The sequence below is a fragment of the Ursus maritimus genome, unplaced genomic scaffold (genome assembly GCF_017311325.1).
Source record: "Ursus maritimus isolate PB19 unplaced genomic scaffold, ASM1731132v1 scaffold_24, whole genome shotgun sequence".
Taxonomy (NCBI): Eukaryota; Metazoa; Chordata; class Mammalia; order Carnivora; family Ursidae; genus Ursus; species Ursus maritimus.
In genome coordinates this window covers 35,511,819-35,538,092 of record NW_024424897.1, presented here as the reverse complement: position 1 = coordinate 35,538,092, position 26,274 = coordinate 35,511,819, and the positions used below count along the sequence as shown (strand labels likewise).

The 26,274-nt window shown below is 40.8% G+C and overlaps 1 protein-coding gene across 5 annotated transcripts in view; it reads left to right on the top strand.

Moving 5' to 3' along the window:
- ACACA (acetyl-CoA carboxylase alpha) overlaps positions 1 to 26,274 on the top strand; it is a 281,347-nt gene that overhangs the window by 187,882 nt on the left and 67,191 nt on the right. For all 5 annotated transcript variants that reach the window (XM_008695441.2, XM_008695440.2, XM_008695439.2 and 2 more), the window contains 2 exons: positions 640 to 760; positions 1,585 to 1,695. In XM_008695441.2, the coding sequence (XP_008693663.1) occupies positions 640 to 760; positions 1,585 to 1,695 (232 nt within the window). The remainder of the gene's footprint in view (positions 1 to 639; positions 761 to 1,584; positions 1,696 to 26,274) is intronic.

Genomic DNA, 26,274 nt, shown 5'->3' with positions numbered 1-26,274 from the left:
ATATTTACGAAAGAGCAGGAATGGGCATGTACTGTTTTGATCTTAACCCTTAGTCCCCATCTTAGAAAGAGAAAGGATTTTTTGACTTGAGAAATTGGGCTGAGCATTCTCACTCGCCTCTGAATTTTTTTTTATTCCTTTGTAACATTTATCTAAAAGTGTTGATTTAATGGCTTTTGCTGATTATAGAGAGATCTACATTGACCCCACTTTTAAGAAACTTGTTCTAGAAAGTGAGAGAGGGCATCTAAAATCGGAGCGCCATCTATGTGTCGAGCCCTTTCTTTGTTGCTTTAATTTAACTCTCATGTCAACCCTTAGAGGTAGACATTATCTCCATTTTACAGAAGTTACTATTATCTGCAGAGTTACATGGCTGCATGTGTTAGAGCAGGGATTTAAACCTGTCTGCTTAATTTCAGATTTGCTCTTTCTGCTATACTGTATTGCTTCCAGCAAAAATAGGCACCAAGCTAAGGAGGAAAGATACGTGAATGAAAAGTATAAGAAGAGTAGAGAGCGCTGGCTTTAAATAAGCTTTTAGGATGCTTTTAGCAGCCTTTTAATGGTGATTATTATTTTAATGGATTGTAATTCTTGTGTTTAACCTTTATAATTTGGCATGGCTGTATCCAATAGGTACAAGATAACTGATATTATTGGGAAGGAAGAGGGACTTGGAGTAGAGAACCTTCGAGGCTCTGGAATGATTGCTGGAGAATCCTCATTGGCCTATGATGAGATCATCACCATCAGCCTGGTAAATCTTAACAGAATGTGACATTTTTGAAGAACTGACTGTGTGACTAGGAGGATTTTTTTTTTTTTGGTCCCATCTCTGCTATTCAGTCCCAAATGAGAGCATTTCTTAAAAATTATATATCTGCAATTTGATTTTAACTGTGCATTACAATGTAAATAATTGAATTTCCCAGATAAACCTAGCACCTCGTTTTAGCCTTTAGTTTAACTTTTTATTTCTCTAACCATTCTAACAGAGCTGTAACAGCTTGAATTTCTTTTTTACTGCTTGCCTTATTCTTACCCCTAGTGTAGATACCAAGCATCTGTGAGAGAGGCAAAAGTATAAGAGAAGTAAAGGGCCTATGAACCTTTGAGTGTCTAATACTTGAATCATTCAGCAAATTCTCTACCTTCTTTTCTTTGGGGAATTATGGGGCTTAATATTATTAATCAGGAAAACTTTGTAAAGGGGCGCCTGGGTGGCACAGCGGTTAAGCGTCTGCCTTCGGCTCAGGGCGTGATCCCGGCGTTATGGGATCGAGCCCCACATCAGGCTCCTCTGCTGGGAGCCTGCTTCTTCCTCTCCCACTCCCCCTGCTTGTGTTCCCTCTCTCGCTGGCTGTCTCTATCTCTGTCGAATAAATAAATAAAATCTTTAAAAAAAAAAAAAAAGGAAAACTTTGTAAAAAGCAGTCTTTTTTGTTATTGTCGTTAATGTGGATTTTATATACATCTGTGCCTTAGTTCTTACAGCTTGGGAGGGACGTAAATACATGACATGTGAAATTTATTATTTTTTCTCTCTCGCTCTCTCTTTTTTTTAATTTATTCTTTTTGAAGGTTACATGCCGGGCCATTGGGATTGGAGCTTACCTTGTCCGGCTGGGACAGAGAACCATCCAGGTTGAAAATTCTCACTTAATTCTGACTGGAGCTGGGGCCCTCAACAAAGTAAGTTTCTAGGGTCTGGGAGAAGTATGTGAAGCTGTTTGAAGATGATTGTGAATTCTTAATTCAAGATCCTGATTGAGGAGAAACCATTCAGGCCATGCCTCCCTCAATCTATTTCCCTCTCCCTCCATCTTTCCTGACCATCGCCTTGCTTACCTATTCATTCATTTATTGTATTAAATATTTTGAGGACCTACTAGGTGCCAGGCACTGTTCCAAGCCCTGTGGATATGTTCGTGAACAAACCAAATATAGAACTCTTGCTTCAAAGGGTTTACATTCTGATGTCTTTCTAGAAAGAGAATTAATTGAATGCTTTTTTCCTGCCCTCCTTCCCTTTCTCTCATCTATGAATAAGTGAAGAGATCTATTCCTAGACGCAGAACTGTCTCTGAAACATCTTCTGAACGTGTTGACAATATCAAGTTTTAACGTTCTGAGAAATTTGTGAATGTACCTCTTAAAAAGAACACTTAAGGGTGGTCCCCTTGTACATAGAGGAAGTAATTGGTAAATATCGAATGGAGAGATGAGTGGACAGATGCATGGATGGATTGCTGGGAAAGAGTATGTCAAAGATTTATCATCCCTTGCACGAGATGCCTGGGTGACTCAGTCGATTGGGTGTCTGACTCTTGATTTCAGCTCAGGTCATGATCTCGGGGTTGTGGGATTGAGCCCTGAGTCAGGCTTTGTGCTCAGTGGGGAGTCTGTGTGAGGTTTCTCTCTTTCTTCTCCTTCTGCCTCTCTGCCCCCCACCCCACCCCCACCCCGTGCTCACCCTCTGTCTCTCTCTGTCTCTCAAATAAATACTTTAAAAGAGGGAGGGAGGGAGGGAGGGAGGGAGGAAGGAAGGAAGGAAGGAAGGAAGGAAGGAAGGAAGGAAGGAAGGAAGAATTCTTGTGCCTTTTTAATCCAAGCTCATAGGGGCTTTTCCAAAGGGGGGGAGAAGTTGGTGAGGTCACTGCTTGTAAGAGTGAAACTATCTAAGAATACCTGGGTATACAAAAGACGATGTAGTTCTGACTTCTCCCCTCAGACAGAGGAAAATTATTTTCTCTCCAGAGCCAGGAATATGTAATAGTCTGGGACTGGCTGGCTGACCTTGTGTAACTCATATAACCTCTCAGCTCCTCCGCTTTCTTTATCTGTCAAAGGGGGATGATAATTTACACACTTAAATGATGTGGTAGAGATCAAATGAGAAAACAGAAGTAAAAGTACCTGAGCACCTGGCAAAGCGTTGGTCCTCATGACAGCTTCAGTTCCCTTTTCTTCTGTCTTACATGATTTGGTGCTTTATCTTGAGTTATATGCATGTCGAGTTGTATCGGACACCGGGTTTACTAGCCTTGCACAAACTTTATCAAGCCTTGACTTTGCAGTGGAAGGATAGGAATCAAGTGTCCTGTTACCTCGTTTTTTAAAAGTTGATACATCCATTGGTCCAATTAGCTTTCGGAGATGTCAGATGAGGAGAAACATTTGATGTGATCAGTTTGCTCTCTACATTCCTATGAGGTCCGTATCCTTCTCTGGGCTTGCTTTTCCCTCCAAGGAAAGGCAAAGCAGTGCTAACAATGGCAAACTTGGATACCCCGGTCCCTTTTTGGAAAGTGGCTTAGAAATAAAGATTGTGACCTGCCACAACTGAAGGGAGACGATTGCAGTGAGAGGAACTGCTGAGAGTCTTAATTTTTTTTTTAGGTTGCTCTTTTGGATATCTTCTTAGAACGAGATGTTGATGAATGTTGAAAAGAATCGTAGGTGTGATTATCTGTAAGGGTGGAATTTAAAGAAGACTCCTGTATTCGCACGATGTTCCCATACCTGGACAAAGAGCTAATTTCTGAAAGTATTTAGTTACGTTTTCTTATTTTCTCCCTAATGATATGTTATACACAAAAAACAATACAAAAAGCGAAGCTGTTGTTGCTGCTTCTGGGGGGTTTTGTTTGTTTGGGTTTTGGGGGTTTTTTTTGCCTTAAAACTTGCTAGTTGAATTTCATTTGTGCCATAAAGAAAGCACGAGGGAATTTTTCTTAAAATCTGGTTGAATTGTTCTGATCAGATTTATTATGTTCCCCCTCTTCCTAGCCTACTGGGCTGCTTGTTGAAGGAGAAGTGTAGTTGCAGGGGAAAAGATGAGGAAAGCTGCAGCTGTAACTTACCAAACAATGCTCCTTTCCAGAAGGACATTATCATTTGTAGCTGAAGGGAGTGATCAAGTTATAGAGGTTACCTAATCCTGCTCTGCCGGCTTCACTGTTTTCACGTCAGCGCCTCTTATGTACACAAACATGTTGTTGGAAGACACCCGATTTCATGCAGATTCATTCAGAATGTCCTGTGTGCCCCTTCGCCTATCCAGTATGAAAAAGGACAATATACGGAGCTGCACGCTTAAGATTGCCTCCTCCGACTCACTCCTTTTGCCTGTTCTGTCTTTGTCTAGTGGTGTCTTTCCACATCTCTGTTTGCCTTTCTTTCTGTAGGAGTCTCTCTGTCTCTGGGTGTGTGCAGGTCGCTTTGAGTGCCAGCCTCTTCCTGGGTGAGTGCTCGTCTCTGTCCCTTTGTGTCTGTATCTTGCTTCTTGATCCCTCTCCTTCTCTCTGTGTGCCTCCCTGAGTATCCATGTGTGAGGAAGTCTTTGTGTGTGTCTGAAAACAGTGTAGAGCCTCCTTAAGCCTTGGCCATTTTGCTCGGGTATGCGTGTACCTGTGCAAAGTGGAAATGGAGGTGGTATACGCAAGCTTGAGACTGTAAACATTTGACCCCCACCTTTCTGAGTCCTCATCCTTTATGTTAAACATTGGGGTGAAGAATTGGAAGGGAGGGGGTGTGTAGAGGTTGTAGGAAAAAAGAAATCTGTGTGTGCAAGTGCCGATCCCGTTGACCCCTTTGAAAATTGAAATAATGATAATGCGCGTCTCCTGACTGCATCAAAGTATCAGCACATCAAAAGCCAGGAGGCATGAAATGCAAATGATAAAGTGAAAGCAGATGGATTGTGCATGATCGCCTGATGCCCAATGAATTTTAAAAGGTGCCGGTTTGCAAGGGAGGGTAGGGTGGGGGTTGGGGGTGGGGGGACTGAAATAAACACGTTATCCCTGCAATTTTTTTTTTGTTCTTGACGCTCACTCCTGACAATATTTTTTCACACTTGAGTGAACACCCACTCCATCTCTCTCTCCCTTTCTCCCTCTTTTCTCTCTCTCTTTCTCTCTCTTCTCCAACTCCCCCCCCCACCTCTTACACGTCTCAGGTCATGTCGCTGCAGCTCCGGTGGAAATAATAAGATATAAACCACGAGGTTGTTATTTGCATAGAAATAGCATGGAGCCCCAGGCAGCAAGGGAGAAGGACACAGGGATCATTTGTCTAAAATTTTAATGAAAACTTTTGCTGAGGCAGAGATTTTTTTGAAACTTTCTTTCTCCCTGCTTTTCTCCTCCCCTCCCCACCCCACCCCCAAACCCCATCACTGATTTGACTTACCATGGTTCAGTTTGAAGAGAAAGAGTTGACACACCACATATCATACTCCTGTGATACAGCAACATGTAAATTGTTTGTTCCTTTAATAGATATGAAGCTGGAGAGACACACATTCCCAACTTAATACATTGCACGCATGCGTCAAGCTTTTATGGCCACACTGCATCTCCGTGCACACGTGATGTTGCCCGTCGTTAGCCGGCCTGTTTTTAATTAGTTTAGACCTTCCTACCTTTTGCTTCCAAAGACTCTTACTTTTTAAAGGTTTTCTTTTTGTAGCCAACAGTAGTAACCTGCAAATAAAATATAAATATTCTAGCGGTTTCCTGTTTTTTACGTTCAGTGTTTTTACTGTACATTTACACATTTTATTCATGGGCACAATCCTTTGCCACTGTGTCTTTTGTTCCAAAACCAGAAAGTGCTTTCCGCATTTGTATTTTTATCTCTTTCCCCTTGTTATCTTAGTATTTGTATAATCTCTTTCCTTGTCTGTCTTGCTCTTGGTTGCCCATAGTTATTTGTAAAACATTCAGAATATTACCAAGTTGAGAAGTGTGGTACCCGGGTTTTCTTAAGTGCTGCAGAAACAGATTTGCCATTTGAACTAAAGGCAGTGGGCTGGTGATTAGAAGCAGTCTGGATGACTTTATTTGAAACTTAAAACCAAGGACATCAGTCCAGCTCCTTGCGGCCTTCTGGGGTGAGCTAGTGGTGTCAGGGCTGTTTCACAGATGGGAAGACTAAAACAGAGATAAAGTGACTTGGCTCCATTGGCAGAGACTAAATCAGCATGAGAACGTGAATTTCCATGTCCCCCAAGTTTCATTCAAGATGGGCTCAGTCCCTTGTGCTTAGTGTCCATAAGGCCTGAGAAGAGAAGTTGCTCTGGTCATTTTCCTTTTTGTGCAAATGTCATGAGCATGATGCCATGACTTAGAGAAGCTTCCAAGGGTCTGCGATGTCATGTCACCCAAGGTAGAAGACCATAGGTTCCTAGCTCTACAGATAGTAGGCTATAGGTGGCAGATGGCTCAGAATGCCTCACCGAGTGGTAAGGCAGACCGGATGGACAAACTACATGGCTCGAAGGGTGTCATGCTAGTCTGGGAAAGACAACAACCTATGTGCTTGGGGAGCTGGCAAGATGGGACCTTAAGGGACTGGGACAGTTTGTATAGTCATAAACTCCTGAGTCAAGGTGCCACTGGGTATTTCCAGGAACTTTCAGATTTACTTGCCCCACTCCATCACTCCTCTCTGTTTCTTCGCAATATATTTAACATGACATTAGGTTGTGGGCAGGCTTGAAGGACTAGTATTGTAAGGGAACATTGATGTAAATGAGAGCTGCTAGTTCCCAGTCCATCCCCCAGACGTAGTGAGGTATACACAGAGAAATCAGAATTTGCGGTTTATAGCCTGTCCTAATTGTCTGTGGAGATAGGCATGTGCCAATGGCTATGATAGATGGATTCTAGATTCGTTCAGGAGTTGATATGTGACATTTTAAAGCTTCTCCTTTGGGGGGGGGGGAATCCCATAATATCATCTCCCTTTCCCTGTTTCTACTGAATCTGCCAGGAAAAAAAGAGCTTATGTGGTGGTGTGGCTAGGGCTATATATGTTAGGCCTGTAGGGCCCTAATTGTAATCTTGCTTTTGAGACATGATACAAGTCCTTCTCTGGATCTCAGTTTTCAAACATGTTTTTATGTATCTGTGCAATATGAAATGTGAAGTTGTTACTCACTTTGTTGGATACAGTATCAGAGTTCCTCCCATGGCACCAGTGACCTGTACTGTATGTTCTCTATACTCACCTGTGACTCTGTGACACAAGATGAGAGAGTCATGGAGGCTCAGAAGGGAAGGAGAGAGGGGCGCCTGGCTGGCTTAGTCAGTAGAGCATGTGACTGTTGGTCTTGGGGTCGTGAGTTCGAGCCCCACACTGGGTGTAGAGATTACTTAAAAAAATAATAATTTTTTTTTTTTTTTTTTTTTAAGGAGAGATAATTTAGCTCTTGCCGTGAGTCAGCATTGTAACTTTCACAGAACTTAAAGAGCTGGAATGGTTAAGAACATGGACACTAGAGCCAAATTACCTGGGTTTAATTCCTGGCTCTGCCACCTAACTAGTTGTATGACCTTGGGGCAATTTTCTTAACTTTCCTGGGTCACAGTTGTACTAACTGTAAATGAGGATAATAATAGTACCTGTTCACCAGGTCTTGTGAGGATTAAATGAGTTAATATAGGTAAATCACTGACACTGTTGTAGTGTTCCCTAAGATGAATATAGAGTCCTTTCTCATTGCAACTTATGTTCCAGGCCCTGGGAAGGAAATACAAACACAACCTTCTCTATACTTTCTGGTCCTTTGAGGGCAAAAATTCCTTTAAGAAAATGTTAGATGTCAGTCCTCACATTGGCAATACGTTCATGTATTGACTTTCCCAATGGATGTTATCTAAAGACAATTACCGTACTTTGGAAAGCCATTAACGTCAGAGGCACCATGTTCAGTCCTGATAGGGTAGTATATGTGTCAGTCATCTGTCTACAGGAGTCCCCAAGGACTTGTTGATACAATAGCCCATAATCACTCTAAGGATCAGACCAGCAATTTGCATTTTTAAAAGTCCCCAACTACTTATTTTCACAATAGACAGTCCCTGTATTCCGGAAGCTCCAGATGGGCTCGCTCTCCTTTTAAAGAGGGCATTTGAGCTTCCTTTCTTAGTAAGCTTCTCTTTAGCATTATGAATGAGTTCTCAGAAGGGATTGCAATGGGCACATCTCCTTAGTTTTCTAGCCCTGTTCCTCAATTCCCCAAACACACACACACATAGACGGGCAAACCTGGCCCCGTGTGGAGGTGGTTTTGTGTTTCATTTGATGTTCCTCGGGTTTGGTAGTCCTTCAGGGGGGTGTTTTATGTTTCACCTTGGTTCCTTAGGTATGTTTGACTCCATTAGTGAGTCATTGTGATCTGCCCTCAGCCTGATCCTCTGGTTTGGAGATCTTGCAGGGTAGAATTTCCCTTCAGAGTTCCACTGGAAACATTGCCTCTGAGAGCCCTCTGTAGGTATGGTGGCTTGGAAACTAATGACTTGGGAGAACCTCAGATAAGTATCAGTGCTGAACTTCTAGATGAAGTGGAAGCTCTGAGGCCCTGCCTGGGGCATTACATTTAGACTCAGGAATTACCGTCTTGGACAGCCTCTTAAAATTTGCTCAAACTTCTTGAAGTTACAAAACCTTTAGATTAAAAAAAAAAAGAAGAAAGAAAGAAAAAGCAAACAAAAACTTTTGATCATTCCCCTCCCTGCCATTACTAGGTGAGTAACTTTGGGCTTTCATCTATTTGGGCCTCAGTTTCCTCTTTATAAAACATATTTCCCATCTTAAGGTGAAGACCAGAAGATCTCTTAACTTTAAATTCTCTTTAATTTCTAGTAGTCTTATGCTGTGAAGATGTATATTAATTTGTAGCCAGGGAACCATGTTAGGCTGGAGAGGGAGAGGATAGATTGGGGATGAGTGTGGGTAAGATCTAAAATAGTTGCTACATATTAGGGTGTTATATACTAGAAAGATTACATATTAGTGATGTGTGAAGTTATTACATAGTAGCAAGATTAGGAATGGGAGTTGTAAAGCATAATTATTGAAAAAATTTCTTCATCTCATTTCTTATCCATATTACAAAAAAATAAATGCCACATAGTAATGATGGTGGTAATGTTGTTACTGTGGATGACAACAACTGGCCGTAGAATTATAATTGTTGGGAGTGGAAGTTCCTCAAAAGTCCATTGTTTGAATTTCCTCTGTAATACCACTGCCAAATATTCATTCGGTTATGCTTGCAAAACCCAACTGAACGGGAGCTCAGTACTTTATGAGCCAGTCCCTTTCATCTATATGAAGTTCTTTCTTACATTTAGCTAGTCTGCTCCTTGGCATAGACAGACTAGTTCCTCTTAAAAAGTGGTATTCAAAATTAGCAAAGCAGCTCCCAGTGTTATGGTGTAACCTGTGTGGAACTGAATGGAACTAAAATCTTTCCCTAGTACTTTGCTTTCAGAGTCTGGCCTTGTCTTAAGAACAAGCATAGTAAAGATGAAAATGCTATCGAAAGATAGAAAGGAAACTGGATTCGTAAATAACATTCTTGCCAGTCAAACCTGTGAAATAAGTCAGAATTACAAGAGGAACAGCTAAAACTTACACCATTTGGAAGTAGTCTCTAGAAGGTTGGGGGTCTACAGTGTCATGCAAGGCTTTAACAGCCTGACTATCTCCTGCTTCCCCACCACCTACCTTGTTGACCCTATACACGGTTGGAGGATGTTTTCTTGGGTGCTGTGTATTTAGATGCTAGTTAAAACTCACTGGGTCCAAAGTTAGGTAGTACTTCTTTCAGGAATCAGTAAAGGTAATGTAGACTGAGGTACTCTGAAGCTCTAAGGGCACACAACCAAATCTAAAATGCTAGAATTTATTTCCCTCTCACATCAGCGAGCAGTCTCCGGCTCACTTTCTATGTGTGCACCTTGGTCATCTCTCCGCCCTGTCTCCAGAGTGTCCATTCCAACTTCCAGGATTGTGCTGCTTTCTGAGTGTTGGAGTGAAGAAATGCCTCTGTCTTACAGGTTCCGTAGCATGCAGGGTCTCTGCGCTTTCTGCCTCTAGCAAAACATTGTCCCTGAACTCAAGCTGAGAGCCCTCTTAGGACTGTGAGCATGATACCTTGGGCAGAGCAGTTCAGCTTCTTCATTTTCCAGTCAGTCATATGTTACACCTTCTTATGCTGGATTTTCTTCACCTTTCTCTCTTTCTATAAATGTTCGTAGCTCTGTCTTTGCAAATTAGTGCTCACTGGAAGCTTTGCTATTCCATTTACCCTTCTCTTCTCCCTTTAACCTTTCTTCTCCCCAGCCCCAGCCTGAAACCCAAGTAAATTAGCTTCTCACCCCTGCCCCCCAGTTTAAAAAAAAAAAAAAAAAAACATATTCCTCCAACAGTGTCTGTTCTTGGATTTGCAGTCAGCAGCCATCTCCAATAACCATCAGGCTGTCAGCTTTGCAGCTCCCCACTACCTCCCACCTCCCCCATCACTCACCAGAGGAAAAAGAGAGCCAGAGCAAGAGCTTGAAATATATCATGCAATAGTGTATCATGAATTTGTTGTGAATCACAGCGGTGAAGCAGGTTTATTTATTTCTGAGACCTTAAATCAATACAAAGTAGGTCTCTTAGTTCTGAAGCTGGGATGGAGTGTGAAAAAATGAGCCCATTGTACTCTTAAAACTTTGGGGAAAGGAGATGACAGCTATATAATTCCATTTACCAGGCACTAGGGGCTTTAATGTGAAGGTGACAGGGAGCTCTTTGTGCATTTAGAGCACCATATCTTCTAAATAAAAGATCTGTAGACTTGATAGTGGAGCATAGCTCCAAGTTTAATAATCTCCAAGCATTAGACCGAGCCAATATGTTCCCAAGTCAGAGAGTTCCCCCCCAAACACTCATAAATTAAAAGTGCAAGAACTGCACACGTTGGTAGATTAGGAATGCAAGGACTCCAGTCTTTCGTGGGAGAAAGACAGACCTGGGCTCTAACTGTGCACAGGCTGCGGTGTGAATATGATAAAGACACAGGAAATGGGACTGTTTAGAAACCTGGCTCCTGGCTGTTCATCATTCTAGGGGGACATTCCCTAGAATGCTGGATCCAAATCTAGCTATGTCCCCTCTCACTCATAGTGGCCATCTTCACACATCTAATCAGCTAATGTACACAGTCAGGAGTGTTGAATTATGAAAGGAGAAGCTTTAAGAGCTGGTTAGATTGAACTACAGATTACCATGCCCAAGTGCCAAGTTTTTCTGGTTGATTCTTGACTGGTTCCTAATTTTAATAATGTCTCAGTGTCTGGAATTTAAGCCTTTCAAAATAGTATGCACAGAAGAGAAATTGAGAAATCAGTGTTATTAAGGAAAAGAACCCACCCAAATTTCACTAACAGCATAAGATGCAAATATGAGAAGTGAAGACCATTGGAACATATAATCAAGTTTTCAGTATCTTCATTTTCTATCTGACCCATTGATAAAATATGCCTTTTCTCAACAGATAAAGCAGGTTTATGCAGCTCAGTAGAGCCACCCTAATATAATATGACTTTATATTACAGTTACTAGCTTAATTCAGGCTCAGGTAAAGAATTTCAAAAGAAAAACCCAGTGTCTGCACTGGGGAAAACTAAAAGGATGGGAAAATTGAACCACTCATTTTGCTTAAAAAAGCTGCTACACTTTTATAACACTAATATGGAAGATTTCTTTTGCTTGTAGTAGCTCAACTTGCTGAAAATATAAATCAAAGCTGAGTTTTTATAGAGCACTAAGAATTATGGCAGTTCGTATGCATTTACTGCATGCCGGTTATGTGTAAAGTTCTGTTCTTGTGCTGTGGGTATACAAGGATGATTTCTGCTTTCATGGAGCTTCAAATTTAGACTTGAAAGACAGTAACAGACTTTTCATGTGTTCTAAGGGTAAAAACATAAAATCGCTGCCCACCACATTTAAATAAGAAAACACAAAACGGCTGCCGAGATGAGCAGTTGGTGTGACTCCACAAGAAGCCAGGCCCCAGCAAGCACTGAACTCTTTGCCTAGCCGCTGGTGGGCACAGGCACACAGCCCTCTGCCTTTCCACACCAACCTCGTGTCTTATATCCTCGTCAGAAAACCACTGGGATTTTTGAAACGTTTTCCATCTTTTGAAAACATCTGATAGAAGAATGTTATTAAGAATATATGAAGAATTCTCACAACTCAATTATAAGAAAACAACACAGTCATTTTAAAAATGGGTTTAATTTGGGGGCACCTGGGTGGCTCAGTCAGTTAAGCATCCAGTTCTTGATTTGGGCTCAGGTCATAATCTCAGGGTTGTGGGATGGAGCCCCATACTGGGCTCCACACTCAGTGGGGAGTCTGCTCGGGATTCTTTCTCTCCCTCTGCCCCCCCAATCCCACACTCTTTCTAAAATAAATCTTTTTTAAAAATTAAAAAATGGGTTTAATTTTTCTTTAAAAATTTGAGCAGACATTTCATCAAAAAGATATGAGGATGGTAAATGAGCACATGAAAGGATGTTCATCATTAGGGAAATGCAAATTTAAAACCATAATTAGGTACCACTAAAATAAAGGAAAACTATGTTTTTAATAAAGAAAATTTTTAACTGACAGAACTAAGTATTTGTGAGAATGCAGAACAACTGGAACTCTTGTACATATTGGTGGAAATGTAAAACAGTACAGCTACTTTGAAAAAGTTTAAAGAAGAATGAGATCTTGCCATTTGCAACAACATGGATGGACTTAGAAGCTATATTGCGAAGTGAAATAAGCCAGTCAGAGAAAGATACCTTGTGATTTCACTCCTTTGTGGAATTTAAGAAACAAAACAAATGAACAAAGGAAAAAAGGCAAAAAAACAGACTCTTACTACAGAGAACAAAATGGTGGTTTGTAGAGGGGAGTTGGATGGGGGCGATGCATGAAATAGGTGAAGAGGATTAAAAGTACACTTATCTAGATAAGCACTGAATAATATATAAAATTGCTGAACCATTTTGTTGTATACTTGAAGCTGGTATAACACTGTATGTTAATTGTACTTCAATAAAAAAAGAAAAGAGAAAACGTTCACCTTTTTTTAAAAAAAATATTAAACATTTGCCATACAACCTAGCAGTTCTATTCCTGGGAGAAATGAGATTTACATCCACACAAAAACCTGTCCACAAATGTCAATAGGAGCTTTATTCATAATTTCCCCCAAACTGGAAACTACCCAATTACCCAACTGTCCACCAAGAGGCAAACAGATGAACAAGTTATAGGTATTTCTATAAAATGGAATACTACACCGCAGTGAAAAGGAACTTCTGACACCTACGTTGGCATAAATGAATCTCAGATGCGTTACACTAACTGAAAGAAACTAGATTCCAAATACTATGTAACATATGACTCCATTTATATAACATCCTAGAAAGGCTAAAACTGTCGAGGCAGAATGCATGGGAGAAGGAAATTGATTACAAAAGAGATAAGGGAAATTTTTTAATTCGAGTGTAGTTGACATACCATACTGGTTTCAGGTATACAACAAAAGTGTTTCAACAGTTGTGTGCGTTATGAAGTGATCACCACCGTACAACTAGCTACCATCAGTTATCATACAAAGTTGTTACCATATTGGGGTTTTTAAAAAGATTTTATTTATTTGTCAGGGGAAGAGAGAGAGAGAGCACAAGCATGGGGAGTGGCAGGCAGAGGGAGAAGCAGGCTCTCCATAGCAAGGAGCCCAATGCAGGACTCAGTCCCAGGACCCTGAGATCATGACCAAGCTGAAGGCAGCTGCTTAACCAACTGAGCCACCTAGGTGCCCCACCATATTGTTAACTACATTCCTTCTGTTGTACATTACATGCCCATGACTTACTTATTTTGTAATTAGAAGTTTGTACCTTTTAATCTCCTTCCCCTATTTTGTCCACCCTCCCACGCACACACTTCTCTCTGGTAACCACCATTCTGTTTTCTGAGTCCATTTGTTTGGTTTGTTCATTTGTTTTTTAGATTCTGCATATAAATGAAACCATATGGCATTTGTCTTTCTCTGATTTATTTCAGTTAGCATAATATCTTCTAGGTCCATCCTATTATCACAAATGGAAAGATTTTTTATGGCTGAGTAATATTCCATTATACACCCACACCCCACACATCTTCACTATCCATTCATTTATTGATGGACACTTGGGTTGCTTCCATACTGTGGCTATTGTAAAAAATGCTGCAATGAACATAGGAGTACATGTATCTTTTTTAATTAGTGTTTTCATTTTGTTTGGTTAAATACCCAGAAGTGGAATTTCTGGGTCATATGGTAATTCTATTTTTAATTTTTTGAGGAACCTCCATACAGTGGCTGCTCCCATTTGCATTCCCATCACCAGTGCATGAAGATTCCCTTTTCTCTTCATCCTTCTCCAACACTTGTTATTTCTCATTTGTTTGTTTGTTTTTGATACTAGCCATTCTGACAGATGTGAGGTGGTATCTTATTGTGGTTTTGGTTTGCATTTCCCTGATGATTAGTGATCTTTTCATGTGCCTCTCGGCCATCTGTATGTCATCTTTGGAGAACAGAATAGATCTTTGTCTATTCAGGTTCTGTGTCTATTTTTTAATTGGATTGTTCATTTTTTTGATACTGAGTTATGTGCATTCTTTATATATTTGGGATATTTACTTATTGGATATATCATTTGCAAATATCTCCCATTCATTAGGTCGCCTTTTCATGTTGTTGATAGTTTGCTTCACTGTGCAAAACCTTTTTAGTTTGATGAAGTCCTATTGGTTTATTTTTGTTTTTATTGCTCTTGCCTGAGGAGACCAATCCAAAAAAATATTGCTAAGACTTATGTCAAAAAACTTACTGCATATGTTTTCTTCTAGGGGTTTTATGCTTTCCAGTCTTAAATTTAAGTCTTTAAGCCATTTTGAGTGTACTTTCATATATGCTGTAAGAAAATAGTCCAGTTTTATTCTTTTGCCTGTAATTGTCCATTTTTTTCCAAAACCATTTATTGAAGAGACTGTCTTTTCCTTATTGTATATTGTTGCCTCCTTTGTTGAAAATTAATTGGCCATATAAGCATGGATTTATTTCTGAATGCTGTATTCTGTTCCATTGATCTATGTGTCTGTTTTTGTGCCGATACCATAATCCTTTGATTACTTACAGCTTTGTAATATAGTTTGAAATCAGGGAGTGTGATACTTCCAGCTTTGTTCTTCTTTATCAGGAGTGCTTTGGCTATTTTGATCTTTTGTGGTTTCATAGAAATTTTAGGATTATGTGTTCTAGTCCTGTGAAAAATGCCATTTTGATAGGGTATTTTGATGGGGATTGCATTGACTCTGTAGATTCCTTTAGCTAATGTGGACATTTAAACAATATTAATTCTTCCAGTCCATGAGTATGGAATATCCGTCCATTTATTTGTGTCTTTTTCAGTTTCTTTCATCAGTGTTTTATAGTTTTCAGAGTACATCTTTCACCTCCTTGGTTAAATTTAATTCTAGGCGTTTTATTCTTTTTGTTGCAAATGTAAGTGGGATTGGTTTCTTAAATTCTCTTTCTGCTAGTTAATTATTAATCTATAGAAATACAGCAGATTTCTGTATATTAATTTTGTATCCTGGAACTTTACTAAATTCATTTATTAATTCTTATAGTTTTTTATTTATTTACTTGAGAGAGAGAGTGAAGGAGCAGGAGGAAGGTCAGAGGAAGAGGGAAGAATCAGACTCCCCGCTGAGCAGGGAGCCTGATGTGGGGCTTGATTCCAGGACTCTGGGGTCATGACCTGAGCCGAAGGCAGACACTTAACTTAACCGACTGAGCCATCCAGGTGCCCCAGATCTAATAGTTTTTTGGTGGGGCCTTTGGGGGTTTCTGTATAGTATTATGTCATCTGCAAATCATGACAGTAAATAGGTGTTTACTTCTTTTCTAATTTGGATGCCTTTTATTTCTTTTTCTTGTCTGATTGCTGTGGCTAGGACTTCCAATACTGTTTTGAATAAAAGTGGTGGCAGTGGGCATCCTTATCTTATTCTTGATCATAGAGGGAAAGTTTTCAGCTTTTCACTGTTGAGTATGATGTTAGCTGTGGCTTTGTCATCTATGCCTTTTATTATGTTGAGGTATGTTCTCTCCATACCCATTTTGTTGAGTTTTTATTATAAATGGATATTGATTTTTATTAAATGCTTTTCTGCATTTATTGAGATGATCATATGATTTTTATATTTCTTTTTGTTAATGTGGAGTATTACATTGATTCATTTGCAGATATTGAACCATCCTTGTATCACTGGAATATATCCCACATAATCATGGTGTATTAACCTTTTAATGAATTGTTGAATTTAGTTTGCTAGTTTTTTTTTTTTTTTTTTTTTTTTTTTTTAAGGATTTGTGCATTTACGTTCATCAGGATATTGGCCTGTAATTTTTTTTTTCCCTTTGGTCGTGCTTTGTGGTTTTGTTATCAGGGTAATGCTGGCCTCATAGAATGAGTTCAGAAGTATTCTTTTCGGGACACCTGGGTGGCTCAGTTGGTTAAGCGGCTGCCTTCAGCTCAGGTCATGATCCTAGGATCCTGGGATCGAGCCCCGCATCGGGCTCCCTGCTCAGTGGAGAGCCTGCTTCTCCCCCTCCCTCTGCCTGTCGCTCTGCCTACTTGTGCTCTCTCTCTGTCAAATAAATAAATAAAATCTTTAAGAAAAAAAAAAGGAAGTGGGGCGCCTGGGTGGCACAGCGGTTAAGCCTCTGCCTTCGGCTCAGGGAGTGATCCTCTGCCTTCGGCTCAGGGCGTGATCCCGGCGTTCTGGGATCGAGCCCCACATCAGGCTCCTCCGCTATGAGCCTGTTTCTTCCTCTCCCACTCCCCCTGCTTGTGTTCCCTCTCTTGCTGGCTGTCTCTATCTCTGTCAAATAAATAAATAAAATCTTTAAAAAAAAAAAAAAGGAAGTATTCTTTTGAATATTTTAGAATAGTTTGAGAAGGATACATATTAACTCTTTTTTAAATGGTAGAATTCACCTATGAAACCATCTGGTCCTGGACTTTTGTTTTTTCGGGAGTTTTTGGTTACTGATTCAATTTCATTAATAGTATTTGGTCTGTTCAGATTTTTTATTTATTCCTGATTCAGTCTTTGAAGATTGTATGTTTCTAGAAATGTATCCATTTTTTTCTAAGTTGTCCTATTTGTTGGCATATAATTGTTCATTGTAGTCTGTTATGATCCTTTATATTTCTGTTGTATTGGTTGTAACTTCCCTTTCATTTCTGATTTTACCTATTTGGGCCCTCTCTTTTTCTTATGAGTATGGCTAAAGGTTTATCAATTGTTTATCTTTTCTAAGAACCAGTTCTTAGTTTCATTGATCATTTCTGTTGTCTTTTTAGTCTGTTTCATTTTATTTCCACTCTGATCTTTATTATTTCCTTCTTTCCACTAACTTTGGGCTTTGTCCTTTTTCTAGTTCATTAGGTTTAAGGTTAGGTTGTTTATGTGAGGTGTTTTTGTTGTTGTTGTTTACTGAAGTAGGCCTGCATTGCTATGAACATCTCTCCTTAGAACTGCTTTTGCTGTATCCTATAGATTTTGGAATGTTGTGTTTCCATTTTCATTTGTCTCAAGGTATTTTTTGATATCCTCTTTGATTTCTTCAGTGACCCATTGGTTGTTTAGTAGCAAGTGTAGTGTTTATCCTCCACATGTTTGTATTTCTTTCCAGTTTTCTTGTAATTGATTTCGAGTTTACACCATTGTGGTCAGAAAAGATGCTTGATGTGATTTCAGTCTTCTTAAATTTATTGAGACTTGTTTTGTGGCCTAACATATGATCTGTCTTGGAGGATGTTTCATGTGCATTTGAAATGAATGTGTATTCTGCTGGTTTTGGATGGAATGTTATATACACATACACATACATATCTGTTAGGTCCATCTGGTATAATGTGTCATTCAAAGCCACTGTTTCTTTGTTGATTTTTCTGTCTGAGTGATCTATCCATTGATATAAGTGGGGTATTAAAGTCCCCTGCTATTATTGTATTACTGTCAGTTTCTCCCTTTATATTGGTTAATATTTGTTTTATGTATTTAGGTACCCCTATGTTGTTTGTATAGCTATTTGAAATTGTTATATCCTCTTGTTGGATTGATCCCTTTATCATTATGTAATGCCCTTCTTCGTGTCTTCTTACAGTATTTGTTTTAAAGTCTATCTTGTCTGATATAAGTATTGCTACCCCAGATTTCTTTTATTTCCATTTGCATGGAATATCTTTTTCCATCCCTTCACTTTCAGTCTGTGTGTCTTTAGTTCTGAAGTGAGTCTCTGATCTGAAGTGTAGGCAGCATATAGGTGGTCTTGTTTTTTGTTTTTTTGTTTTTTTAATTCATTCAGCCACCCTATGTCTTTTGATTGGAGCATTTAGTCCATTTATGTGTAAAGTAATTATTGATACATATGTACTTACTGCCATTTTGTTGATTGTTTTCTGGATGTTTTTGTTAATCTTCTCTGGCACTTTCTTCTCATATTCTCTTCCTTTGTGATTTGGTGACCTCTTTAGTGTTATGCTTACATCCCTTTATCTTCTGTGTATCTATTATAGATATTTGGTTTGGAGTTACCATGGGTTCATATATGACATCCTGTGTATATAGAGCTATTTTAAGTTGATGGTCACTTAAGTTCAAGTGCATTCTAAAAGCACTACATTTTCACCCCCCAACCCACATTTTATGTTTTTGATGTCATATTTTACATCTTACTATTTTGTGTATCTTTTGACCTCTATTGTAGGTCTGGATGATTTTCACTACGTTTGTCTTTTAACCTTCATGCTAATTATGTAGATAGTTGATCCACTACCTTTACCATATTTTTGCCTTTACCAGTTAGACTTTTTCTTTATAATAATTTTAATAATTTTCTTATTTCTAGTGATGGCCTTTTCCATTTAAAGAAGTCCCTTTAATATTTCTCGTTAAGGCTGGTTTGGTGGGGATGAACTCCTTTAGCTTTTGCTTGTCTGGGAAACTCCTTATCTCTCCTATTCTGAGTGATAACCTTGCTGGGTGAACTGTTCTTGGTTGTAAGTTCTTTCCTTTCAGCACTTTGAATATATCATGCCACTCTCTTCTGGCCTGTAAAGTTTATGCTGAAAAATCAGCTCATGGTCTTATGGGGGTCCCCTTGTACATAATAAGTTTTTCTCTTACTTCCCTTAAGATTCCCTCTTTCACTATTGACACTTTGATTATACTGTATTATAATCAATATAGTGATGTATAGTATAGTGTTATGTCTTGGTGTGGATCTCCTTGGGTTCATCTTATTTGGGACTGTGTTTCCTGGATTTGGATGTCTGCTTCCTTCCCCAAGTCAGGGAAATTTTCAGCCATTATTTCTTCAAACAGGTTTTCTGTCCCTTTCCTTTTCTCTTTTCCTTCTGGGACTCCTATAATGCAAATGTTGGTATGCTTGATGTTTTCCCAGAAGTCCCTGAAACTATCCTCATTTTTTCATTCTTTTTTTTCTTTTTGCTGTTCTCGTTGTGTGGGTTTAACTACTCTTATCTTCCACATTGCTGATCCATTCTTCTGCATTATCTAATCTGCTGTTGATCCTCTGTAGTGTGTTTTTCATTTCAGTTATTGTATTCTTCTGATTTGTTCATTTTTATATTTTCTCTTTGTTGATGTTCTTGTTGTGTTCTTCCATTCCTTTCCTGAGTATAGTGAGCATCTTTATGATCATTACTTTGAACTCTTTATCTAGCGGATTGCGTATTTCCATTTCATTTAGTTCTTTTCCTGAGATTTTTGTCTTATTCTTTCACTTGGAATGTGTTCTCTCATCTCCTCATTTTGCTTAACTCTCTGTGTTTGTTTTATGTATTAGGTAGATCAGTTTTACCTCCTAGTCTTGAAGAAGTGTCTTTGTATAGAGAGTATCCTTTGGCGCCAGTAGCACAAAACCACCCTGTTCACTCAATCCAGGTACCCCCTGGGATATCCCCTGCGGGCCACATGCACCTTCCTGTTGAGGCTGAGCCACAGTTAGTGCAGACTTGCTGGTGTGTGAGGCTGGCCCCTCAAGGCAGGGGTCACTGGAGGAGAGGGGCTCTGGTGTTGCTCTGGTGTTGGCAGAGGCTTCCCCCGGGTGTGGGGGGGTGGGGAGTCCATAGGGGAATGCTGGAGTGTGGTGAGTAGTGCTAGCAAGGGAGATGGAGAGTGTCACAACTGTCTCTCACCACCACCGGGCCAACTAGGTAGAAGAGGGGGTGAAGAAAATTGTACCTGCCCACGCTTCCTTCCATGGAGAATGTTCCAGCAGATCTCTGCCCCTCTAGCACATGCCCTAAAATTAGTCAGTGAGTCTCCTTCACATGTAACCCCCACACTTTTCAAACTACTGCCTCTGCACTGGGATTTGGAGGGAGTAAAATTGTGAGAGCCCTTTAAGTATAGTCTGTTTCCTGCTGCCCTCCTAGACATAAGCCCTACTGGTTTTCAAAGCCAGATGTTATGGGGGCTCTGCTTCCTGGTGCAGGTCCTCTGAACTGAGGAACCCGGTGTGGGGCCTGGACCCCTCATTCCTCAGGGAGGACCTCTGTGGTTGCAATATCCCTCCCGTTTGTGGGTCACCATGCCAGGGGTGTGTGTCCTGACTAGACCTAATATTGCCTTGCCTCCTCATCTTGATGTGGCTTTTTCTTTATATTCTTAGTTGTGTAAAATCTTTTCTGCTAGTCTTCAGCTCATTTTCAGAGAGAGTTTTTCTGTATGTAGTCATAGTTCTGGGTTGTCCGTGGGAGAATGTGAACTCATGGTCTTCTTGCTCCACCATCTCGATCCTGCCTCCTAGAGGGAAACTTCTGGGGTGATTTTGATAGTGGTTATATGAGTATATATATATTTGCCAAAATTCATAGAATTCTACACCTAAAAATGGTTTTTTCTATATGTAAATTATACCTCAATAAACCAGACTTTTTAAAATTTCCATATTTGGAAGCAATTTATTGTCAGTACATTCAAGTCTGTAGATCAATGAACAGTTGTTGGATCCCTGAGAGAAATGATTTCTCTTTGGCAGTTTTCGCTCCAGAAGCCTATGCCTTTTCTCATACATTTGATAGGTAAGCAGTCATGTGGCTCTTCTCTACCCCCATTACATTAAAAATGCATTTCTGTTCCTCACACAGTCCACCTTCAAATCCTTGTCATCGTTCTGCCATCTGACTCATTCCTCTGTTTTCCCCACCTTTCAGTAAGCAGAGGTCTTCCAGTGGCCTGTATCTTCATCTCCCCTTGGTTAACTATCTTCTCCCACCACTGATTGCGCAGTCCTTTTTACTCCCAATTTACCCATCAGCAGACCCGATCACTTCATAATACTGCTGTGTGCGGAGAGGTTTTTGGTCTTGCAGTGGGTGGTCTTGAATCCAGTTGTGGCTCAGGTCAGAGGCTGAGTCCCTTCTCTACCCCCAACTCTAGACTACCAGCTGCCAGCCAGCACTCCAGTTTGCCAGTGACAAGTGGCAATGAAGAGGGGAGAGGAAGTTGTAACCCTGAGTCTGTATATCAAGAGGCTGTGTTTTGGGAACCCCAAATGTTCTTGGTTGCATTGGCACCGGTTCTGTCTCCCTAGAGATTTAATTCCATTCACCCTTGGATATATTCCTGGAGAAACATTTACACAGTAATATGTGCTGCACCACTTAAAATTGTTAATTGGAGATTGAATTACTTGTCAGCTTTTAAAAATGTAGTCCTCTCAGGTCAGGGAGGAGGGTGTCAGCAGCATGAGTAGATGAGCTATTGCAGTTTTTTCTTTCCCTTCCTCTTTTCTCCCCCTCCCTTTTCCTCTCTCATTTTCCTCCTTTCTTTTGTCCCTATTTTACCACTTTTTTCCTGCTCCCACTTATTTTTTTTCCGTATCTCTTTCTGCCTTAGCCAAACCTTTATCAATAACTTGACAGATCCCACAGTGACTCTAATATCTAGAATCATGAACGAGGTCCAGTAATGATAATTGCTTGGGAAATGTACAAAACCCCTCCTCACATCCTCTTGAGGGTGAAAATATTCTAACGAGAAGGAGGATTGCAGCAAGGACTCAGTTTGTATAGCCTAAATTCTTAGATGCAAGAGGAATTTTATACTTCCTGCTTCTTTAAATAGAAGATTGCCCTGACCCAAGAATTGTTTAAAGGGGGAAAGATTGGCTAAAGGGGGAAAAGCAGCAGATTTCATTTTTTATTCCATCGATATGCATCATTATTTTTCACATCTTCAGCACATGATTGCAAATATTTGCCTGTAAGTCTAAAGGCCCCTAACATAATGTGTATATCAGGACAAAGGCAGTTTTTTAAAAAATTGAGCTAAGTTGCATCTATGAAACTTGGAAATCTCAATGCCTGTGCTGACAGATAACCTGACAAGTAAATACTATACTTATTCAGTATTACATAGTGATTTCATTTGCACAAAACCTCACAATGCTCTGCCACTTCAGTCAAACGTCTGGAGCACTGGGGAAAGGAAGAACGTGTTTATCTTGATCTCCAAAAAGGGATTTAAGGGAGAGAGCAGGCGGTATATTAGACTGTTTTCATTGCCTGTCAGCTATGGTAAACCTGAGCTGTCTGCAGTGTCTCTAGATAAGCAGCAACAGCAGCAGAGGCCTTAGCATGCATGTATGACTGCATTCATTTGTACTTCTTCTGTATCTCGAAATTTCCAAAGGCCGTGTAGCGTCTTCGGTGGAGCCTTTAACAGTTGTGTCTCTGCTAATCACTGGCTTTTATGTGGCGCCCTTCATGCTCAGGTCTGCCAGCTGCAGTGAATGAAGGGCTGGATGAGACTTAAGTTTATATCGAGTGAATGAAGATCGTCTTTCCCCTCAGAGTCGGCCCTGTTCAGTTCTGTGGGGAGGGCACTCTTCGGCGGCGGCCCCTGACGTGGTGCCTGTTCCTAATGTTTTACGGTACTGCTTCTGCACCTAAACCCGGGGAGCAGCAACGTGGGGCCTCGGGAGCCACCTCTGTTAGAATGGTTCCTGTGTTGAAATATGATTACTGACGCTTGTTGGGAAGATAAATTAAAAGTTTGCATCACGCAGTAGAAAATGTGAGAAACGTAATTTGGGAAAATGGAAGATGGCCAGCAACTCGATCTGTGTAGCAATGTTTATGTCGCAGTTGAGAAGCTGATGAATAAAGCTCTCCTACTTCATGAAGATACTAAGTCAGTGAGGGTTGTTCACCCCACATTTTTCTGTGAAATGTTGGTAGGGCGACGCCCAATAATAAAACAGTGGTACCGTCTATGTGGGCTCTTTTCTCTGCCTTCCTAGATGCTGATCGGGGTTTGCATAACTGTTCCAGCGTGATCATTTCAGAGTTAGGCAGAATGGATTTTGTCCTAGCCCAGATCCTGCTTCTTTGGTTGAAGCTTTTGTTGTGAAGTATTCTAAAATCATTAAAACCACTTGAGTCAGCAACGACCCCTATAAATCAGGAGCGATTGTGTGCACCCTCATTCTACTGGTGCCTGCTCCGAACATACGGTCATTGAAGATGAACCGGAGGGTACTGCTTTCCCGTCACCGATTGTAAAGTAGCTATGATTGTTAGCGTTTGGTTGTGATTAGTGAAGCAGGTTTCATTTCTGCGGGTCCTTCCCTCCCCACCCCCACCCCCTAAGATAGGGCTGGTCAGAGAGAGCCATTTGGAGGCTCTGTTAGTCTAGCCTCTAATTTTTCCCTTTTAATTCCCAAAGTAAATGAATTTTCTCACATGACAAACATTTCTTTAGTCCAGAAATAGTGTGCTTGGTTGTGGTAAGCCCTGGTTAGGTTTCTTTCTGAATCCAGTGTACAAATACTGCCTTTTCAGAACAATGCCAAAGCTTCAGAAGCTGAGTTTTGCTTGTAAAAGGAAGGTGTGCTAGGTGATTAAACTCTTGCTCCCTCCAGGTTTGTCTCCCATTAATTTATATGAATATGGGATGGAATGGGCAAGTGGCAGAGCCTCCGAGAGTAGCCCTGGTCCTGGATGCTCTTTTCTTTTGAAATGAGGGACAAAGATGTGTGAGGAAGATGTATTCGGACAGCTGAGCAGCTCTTGGTCTGCTTTGGTCCCTTTTGCCAAGATTGGTCCTTCTTTAATCCATCACTCATTTTGGAGGGATGTGAGGTTCTAAGAAGGTGGACATTATCAACTACTAGAAATAGTGTTTCCTAGGAAAGAAGACCATCTTTTTGAGTAGGAAACAGCCCCAGTTCTCCTCTAGGCAGCAAGGAGTTCTTGGCTCCTGACACAGATTGCAAATATCAGATATTCAGGGTCAGTGCAGTGTCTCCTTTTTATTTCTTTTTCCCCTTTCCAATTTTATTTTAATAATTAAAAATACTGCTGATCACACTGAATGACTTCTGGCAGAGAGGCGATCTGTCCCAGAAGGACCAGTTGTGGGCCATCGGGTTTATGACTTCCATAAAACCAGAGCCAGATCAGAGCATGGCCTCCCTGAGTGACAGGGTTTTTGCTTCCACCAGGGTCCCCCATCAACTGACTGCTTTGGATATTTGTTTTGGGTTGGTTTTTTGTTCTGTTTTGTTTCCTGATGCATGTGCGACTATACATGTGTGCACACATTTAAAGATATAAATGAAACAGGTATGTAATGCCCTCTGCCTGTTAGAAAGACTAAAGCCATCAAAATAACAAACGGCGTGTATTTGCTAGAATGTCAAAGTTATGAGTTTATTTTGTAATGATGTGCTCCTGCCTTCATGAGGTAAACTGGCCGTGGCGGAGGTGTTATTAGTAATATGGACTCAGTGGAGCAGAAAGCCGAGTGACCGAGAGATCAGTGTATCAGTCAGAGAGAGGGCAAATGGAAAGAGACAGCAGGAGAATGAGAAAGGAGCCACAGTGCCTGGGCTGAGATTAAAGACAGACTGAGAGGAGGAGGGGGAGCCCAGTGGTCACATACAGTCTCCCCTGTTCCTGGGGCTCCTTCAGAGGACTTGCCAGCATGTCGCTCAGCTCAGGGCTGTCTACAAAGACTGGTTCTCTGCACTTCCTTACCAAGGAAAGCACTTTGGCTTTCCATATTCCTTTCAGAAGACTCTCTTCCTCCCCTCCCAGCTGAAGTTCAGTGGAACGGAGGCCAGCTGGGTCACACTGAGGTGATGACTTTGGTGGCCAACTTCCTCATCCTTTTCAGGGACTTGATGTCAGGGCTGACCCAGCATGGAGGGAACATCTCAAAGCTCCTAACAGGAAGGGGCAAGATGGGAATATACAGGTAGAACATGCTGGCCTTCCCTTTATTAGATTCTTCCCAGAGACTGAAAATGAATGAAAGTTACTAAGGAAGCAAATTTGTGTTGTGGTTATTTTCTGAAGGAGGAGGGGAGAGGGAAGAGAAAAGGTAAAACACAGTAAGCGCTCTACAACTGTTTAGAGCTCTCCAGGGCTACCCTAGATGCCTGGCAATTACTACACACTCAGCAGTTGGCAGTAGTCCGTGATCAGGCTGCCCGGCTTCCATTGCTGGGTCAGAAAACCTCCCTCCCTGAAAGAAATGATTAACCAGTCTTCTACGGGAAAAGAAACCCTACAATTTCCAAGTCCACGAATATTTTTTCTTCCTATTTTTTCTCCTTCTTTAAAGGAAACGTCCTGGTTTCCAATTGCAGGTGCCTTTCAACCTCACAGGGGTTAAACTCCTCCAGGAATATACCAGGGATAGAGGCCTTCTGTATTCCCTGGAACCTTGGGAGAGAAGGACAGAGGAGAGGCGGGCTTGGGTATAAATCACTGCCCTCCACCCAGCACACAAAGACGACTTTAAACTCAAGGGTTCATGTATGTATGAGATGCTTCTGGATTTTGCCAGCCTTAAGACTTGTGTGTGGGGACCAGCTTTAAAAATCAGATGTAAGGGGAAAAGTAATCCTTTTAAAAAAATTAGGGATGCAAACCTCACAGCATTTAAGTGAGACTTGTCACTGAAGATTGTCAAAAGACAGGCATGTTACCTCTGTGTATATGTGCAGCAATCCGCCGGCCTGCAGACGCTGGGGTAGCCTGCACCTCCGGGTCACAACCTCACCCCCCTCCCCCCCACGGTTCTAGGTGAGTCGAAGTGTGCTAACACCTGTCTGTGGCAGCTAGGAGGGAGAGGGAGAGGCTTGCTGGATTTTAAATTGCAACGGTATCTATGATTGTTCAAAAAAAGCCTTTTTTATTTTCTCAGCTTTCTTTTTAAGATAAATGTCCAGATAGTCCCTCCGAACAACCCACAGAGGCTGGAATCTGTGTCTTGTGGAGAAAAAAAACCCATTTTACTGAGAATCACAGAATAGACTTTGCC